Here is a 6,463-nt window from a genome sequence, read left to right on the forward strand (position 1 = left end):
CATCAATGAAGATCCAGAAGGGGAGCAAAGTATAGGATGTGAGGAGACCTCAGAACAGCTGAACAGCCTATAGAAGCAAATCAGAGCCAGTTGTTTAGAGGAAAGTAACCTACTAAAAATCTAATATGTGGTCTTATTTCCAGCACTTAAATATTAGAAATATACTTCCCCATACTTCTCCCCTTGCCCTCTTCTCTTCCTCCTCTGTGCCTTTCTTCTCCACCCATCAGGCTCTGTTTCCAAGCCAGCAGTGATGTCAGGATGGAGGTGGCATTATGTGGTTTTGGAGCCTGCCTGTCTGAGACAGAGGGCATTTCTTTCTCAGGGTTCTCCTGGGCAATGACAGAACCTACAGTTACTTAGCATTAATCCCATTAGATTGCCTCCCCAAGGTTTTGCCTCCTGCTTGACACTTAGTAGCCAAGAATATAGAACACAGTGAATCTCAGGAAGAGAAGCAAGCTGGCACATGGGAGCCTTTGGGTGCAAAGGTTTTAATGTATTACTTTGAGTCTTCAAGGCATGTGGGAGTCCTTGTGGCCTATACTTCCTTCAGTGTGCTTCCACATCTGTGTTCTGTATTTTACACACAGCCCAGGTCACTCCGTCTCTGGGCCTCCCATTGAGAAAATTGTGGTCTCCAGGATGATCTCCCTCCTCCTTCCACCTTCCTACATCCTGTCACTGAAATGACCCATTACAGCAGCCTCTTCATCTTCTTCCTTCCAAGCATCTTGCTCATCTGTCATCTCCTCTCCCTCCTGTGTTTTAACCCATAAATATGTTCATTCTAAAACAAACCTTGACCCCAATTCTATACTAGCTTCTATCCAATCCCTCCTCCTCTTTCTATCCAAACTCTTGGAGAGAGCTATGTCTGTTTCCATATCTCCTATTTGCTGTTTAACCTCTGAAATCTGATTTCTGACCTCATCATTCTACTAAAGTTCTCTTATTAAGATCACTGAAGACTCCTTTTTTTCAAAATGAATGGGTGTTAATCTGACTTTATCTCATGGTCCTCTCTGACATGTATGACAATGAATATGAGGACTTCCATGATGCAAGCCCTCTCCACCTCTTCATCTTTATCTCCCACCACTGCAAGGCTACATTTTATGTTCCAGCTGTACTAAATTGTTGTAATTCTTCATATTTATCAGTTATTTTCTGTCCTCTTGCTCTTTTCTTGGGATTCCTTTTTCTTTGCTCTCATTTCTTCTTAACTGGCCAACATCTACACATGCTACCCACACCAGGTATGAGTACCATCTTCTGCAGACATCCCTGATTCTGTCCCTAAGCTGAGTCCAGTGTTAATGCATCTATTTATCTCTATTGTTCCTTTGATCAGATAATATTATCATCTGTTTATGTACTTGCCTCTCCACATGCCTGTGAGCTCCTAAGAAAAGGGCCCTGTGTTTCTAAGAAAAGGGCCCTGTGCTTTATTACAGCATTGAGTATAGTGCCTGGCACTCAGGGGTGCCAAATTGATGTCTACTGAATGAATGAATTTTGCCTAGAAAACTATTTGTGGAAGAGGAGATAGCTCAGTTGAAATTGAAAGGTGAATATTGCTTATAGAGAGAGGGGACAAGGGGAAGTGCATCATGGTGTCTTAGATCAGTTTCCTTAGAGGCAGAGTCTGAGAAGGGTAATCTTGGGAAAGTAAGGGAAGCACCAGAAGAAGAGAGCTCAGCAAGGATGTGGTCAGGCTAGAGAACAACTTCACTTGGGCCACTAGGAGCTCCGAAACATAGCCCTCTGACATGAGGGCTACCCTTAGGATGGGGAAGGGTGATTGGAGTTGGAGGGGTGTCATAACCTCCTGGGTCAAGTGACTCCTGTGGCGCCAAGGCCAGCTGTGAGTTATTAGCCCATAGTCACGTAGCTGAGGATGGTGACCTCAGGCGGGACACAGAGAGCACTACCACTCTTGCAGCAAAAGAAATGGCAGGATGGAAGGATGCAATTTGGTTCATTTGGAGGAACTGCAAAGTGTTGGATATTGCTAGAATGGTGGAAGTAAGTAGATTGGGTCTGAGAGGCAGAGGCCAGCTCCTGGAAAACCTGTGTTATGTGCTTAGCATATCAAACATTTTATTCAAGCCATGGAGAAGTTTTAAGTATTGGATTAACTTCTTTCAATTGCAGTAAGAAATACTGGAGTGGCATTAGTAAGAGAATGGAGGAGAGGAGCAATACCAGAGCAGGGAGACCAGTTAGAAGAGCATTCAATAGCTGAGGTGAAATGTGATGAGAGTCTAAACTAAAGCAGTGCAGTGGGAATGGGGGAGGGATGTTAGAGAGGGGAGAAATTAGGAAGTCAGGAGTGAAGGTATTTCTGAAAGTGAAGGTATTCAGAAAGCAATCTCAGTATATTGCATAGGAACGGTATCTACTTCTCTCACAAGGAAGACCAGCTCTCCTCCTAGCCCTCAAAGCCATCTCTGTTTTCCATCACACAATCACCCAACCATGAGTTATTGGATATGGCTCATCTGAATCAAAATAGTTCAGGGGGAGTGCAGTTCTGGAGTTTTACATTAAGGAATTTCTTTGTTTTCTGAATTAAAAAATATATGGGAGGAAATGTGTCAAGTGCCATCTCTGTGTGAGGCATTGTGCTGGGTGCCCAGCATATAGCAGGAGAAGGTGGATATAAAGATCAATGAAGTGTGGGTTCTACCCTCAAGTTGCTCATAATCTTGTAGCTGAGATAGAAATGTAGACAACTGATCATAATATAAGGCAGATCGTGATGTGTGCTTCACTAGTAGTGTACATGTGCTTGATCTTGGCTGACAGTGGAGAAGAATACAAGAGGAGTATGAACAACATGTTCTGGTTGCCCAGATGAGAAAGTGATTAATTCTGATAATGGGCTCAGATAATCTTGCTTAATAGAATATGCAACATTTCAGCAGAGTCGAGATTGAGAGGGATGTTTACAGGTGAAGAATGGCATCCTAGGCAGAGGAAACAGCAAATAAAGACATTCTTCAGGAAAAAAGATATATTTACATACATATATATATAAACATATACACACACATACATACATATATATGTATTCCAAAGGAATTAATAAATTGGGGCTTGCCTAAAATCAATTCTCAGTAGAGCTGAAAATAGAAACACAGGCCTTTCGGGTTTAAGTATTTTAGACTAAACTTAAGTTGAATTCTTATTACCCTCTCATTACCTTGGAGGAAACAATTTGACTCCTGGGGAAAATAATGCTATGTAAATAGAAGTCTTTGAAATAAATAGGTATATTAGTGTAAAAATAATAATCATTTAAGTCTGTTCAAATCTTAATAACAGCAGTTGACTGACATAAATGCAAAGATTGTATTTAATCTGCTCAAACCTTTCTCTGAGACTGCCTCTCTAAAGACTAATCATTAGGAAAAGATCTAAGAGATCTCTGGAATTTCTGTACTTCAACCCTCTTTGTCTTACAGGTCAACAATGAACGGCTATATCTGCCCCTGAAGTTGGGACAAGGGAAGATAAATATCTTTTCCTTTGGCTTCCATGTGGTGGTGGAAGTTGACTTTGGCCTGAAGGTTGTGTATGACTGGAAGACCTTCCTGTCAATCACAGTCCCACGGAACATGCAGAACAGCACCTATGGCCTGTGCGGCCGCTATAACGGCAACCCTGACGATGACCTGGAGATGCCCATGGGTCTGCTTGCATCCAGTATTAATGAGTTTGGGCAGAGCTGGGTGAAGAGGGATACTTTCTGTCAGGTTGGCTGCGGGGACCGCTGCCCTTCTTGTGCCAAGGTGGAAGGTTTCTCAAAGGTGCAGCAGTTGTGCAGCCTGATCCCCAACCAGAACGCTGGCTTCACCAAGTGTCACAGCAAAGTCAATCCTACCTTCTTCTATAAGAACTGCTTGTTTGACTCTTGCATTGATGGGGGTGCAGTACAGACTGCCTGCAGCTGGCTGCAGAACTATGCCAGTACCTGCCAGACTCAGGGGATAGCAGTGACTGGCTGGAGGAATTACACATCTTGCTGTGAGTCCTTCCTGTTATCTTACCTTTTGTCTTGATTGATGTGGGCAGGTTACTCTTCCATGTCCACAGGTGTCAGAGCAAATTGAGCAGAGCAATTTAAGGATATGCACTTTGGAATTGAGTTCATCATCTAAAACAAGACGTATAACCTCCTAGAGCCTCCATTTCCTTATCTATAAATGGGGAAATACCACTTATTTCATGCGTTGCTTTGAGGATGAAATAGATCATTTATATAAAGCACAGAGCACCATACATGGCATTCGGACTCAGCAAGTGCACAATAAAATTCTAACAAAGGACTAATGGGAGAAGAGTTAGTAGGTTAGTTAGTTCTAGAACCTCATGGGACTATCACTGTACTGGTAATTTACATGCTTTCGCTAAGTGTGCTATTCTGTTTGATTCACATATGTCATGTATCAGACTTTAAGCTTATGACACATAACAAGAACATGTTTTTAACTTTTTCTAATGTTAAGAGCATTAGAAAAAGAGTTAGAGCCCCTGGGTTTTAGTTTTGCTATGTCCTTAAAGATCAGTGTGACCTTGGAGCATTTTGCTTTTCTTCCCTGGTTCTTAGTACCACCCCCCCACACCACCATTCCCCACCGTCTCTGCCCCGGCCCTCCCCCCGGCCAGGTAATGCAGTTGTCTACACCTTTTATGCTACAGAAACACCAAGAGGACAAAATTGGGTAATTGAAAGCACAGCACACTCTATGCATGATAAATGTATTATTATATTACCACATAATAATAGTTGCACTTTTTATATACATCTATTAAAATAAGTTTCTATAAAACATTTAAGCAAACCTGTCTTTAATGATTGACTAATTCTTACTAAACACTTATGTGCTAAGCACTGTTCTAAGCACATAGACTCACTTAATCCTTCCCAACAGGTCATGAAATGGTGCTGTGAGGCTAAGAAACTGGCTCTGGTCTCTTATATCTGGCTCCAGAGCCCATGCTCTCCACCGGGACCCTAACTGTCTTTCATAAAAGCATCTGCATGCATTTGAAACCTATAGAACATAGTCAATATGGGTCAGTCTACACACCTATACAACTTTCACACACAATATACACATACAACACACACACAGTGCATATTTGCCTTCTCAGAAATCAAGTAGCTCAGAGGACTACTGTTTATAAACTACTGACTTAGAAAAAGGTTCTGTGGATGTTCTTAGATGAAGGTGAGTTAATATTGTATAAAAGTGGGGAGTTTTATTAATAAGACAGGAATCTACCTGGGACTTGAAGAATGAAGACTTAAGATAAACTGAGATTATGAAGCCTGAAGGGCATACATAAGGAAGATCAATATGAGTGAAGACATTTGTGGGCTGGGGAAGGGATTAATAAGTACAAATTGGCAGTTACGAATTAGTCATGGGAATGTAGAGTATAGGGAATATAGTCAATAATATTGTAATAACTATATATGGTGCTAGGTGAGTACTAGACTTTGTGGGGGATCACTTTATAAATTAAACAAATGTCTAATCACTATGATATACATCTGAAACTAATATAAAATAATATTGAATGCCAACTGTAACTGAAAAATAAAATCTATATGTATATGAGTGAAGACCTAAAGGCAGGGATGAATGTGGGGTGCCCTGGGCAGCCATTAAGGGGGGGTGCTTAACTGAAATTGAGATCATATTGGGAGATGGGTTTAAGTAGCAGGTTATAGGACCTCAAAAAAGTAAGGACAAAGATTATGTGAGGAACCTCCAGTTTCCTTCATCTGCTTTTCGGTCCATTATTGAAGCAATGATAAGTCAGAGACTTTCCATAAACAGAGAGGGCAGTGATCAGGAAAGGTGGTAAAGCTCACTCCACCCCCTCCCCCAACACACAACCTCCATCTCCCTAAGTGGGTGAACAATGGCTCAGGAAAAGATTGCTTGTGATTGTAGAGTCTGGACTTGTGTCTTCTGTTCCAGCTGTCACCTGCCCTCCCAACAGCCATTATGAGAGTTGTGTGAGTGTCTGCCAGCCCCGCTGTGCTGCCATTCGCCTGAAGAGTGACTGCAACCACTACTGTGTGGAGGGCTGTCAGTGCGACACAGGCTACGTTCTCAATGGAAAGAGTTGCATCCTGCCCCACAGTTGTGGCTGCTACTCAGATGGAAAATATTACGAGGTAGGGGATGTCAACTCTGTCTGTTTCTCCCTGCCAATCATCAGATTTCTCTTCAACTCCAAGAGATTGGTCACAGTTTATCAATCTTCTCACTTCATTATGAAGATTGTAGTGTTTATTCACAAGAAGGTGGGAGGGCAGAAAGCTTAAGAACAGATCCATGAAGCTCTTGCTAACTAAGTATTGGATTTGGAAATGCATTTGGGCCTCACTCTCCTCCCTCCTTGGCATCAGCATTGTCTCTGCAACTCTGCCTCCTCTCCT

At 42.1% G+C, this 6,463-nt stretch overlaps 1 protein-coding gene across 1 annotated transcript in view; it reads left to right on the forward strand.

The window, feature by feature from the left end:
- Positions 1-6,199, forward strand: part of LOC120584053 (alpha-tectorin) — a gene marked incomplete at its 3' end in the record, with an annotated part of 40,899 nt that extends 34,700 nt beyond the window's left edge. Inside the window, exons 12-13 of the mRNA XM_039839625.1 lie at positions 3,471-4,032; positions 6,000-6,199. Coding sequence (XP_039695559.1) covers positions 3,471-4,032; positions 6,000-6,199 — 762 coding nt within the window. The remainder of the gene's footprint in view (positions 1-3,470; positions 4,033-5,999) is intronic.
- Between the last annotated feature and the right edge of the window lie 264 nt (positions 6,200-6,463).

The sequence above is a fragment of the Pteropus medius genome, unplaced genomic scaffold, assembly GCF_902729225.1.
Source record: "Pteropus medius unplaced genomic scaffold, Ma_sr-lr_union100, whole genome shotgun sequence".
Classification (NCBI taxonomy): domain Eukaryota; kingdom Metazoa; phylum Chordata; class Mammalia; order Chiroptera; family Pteropodidae; genus Pteropus; species Pteropus medius.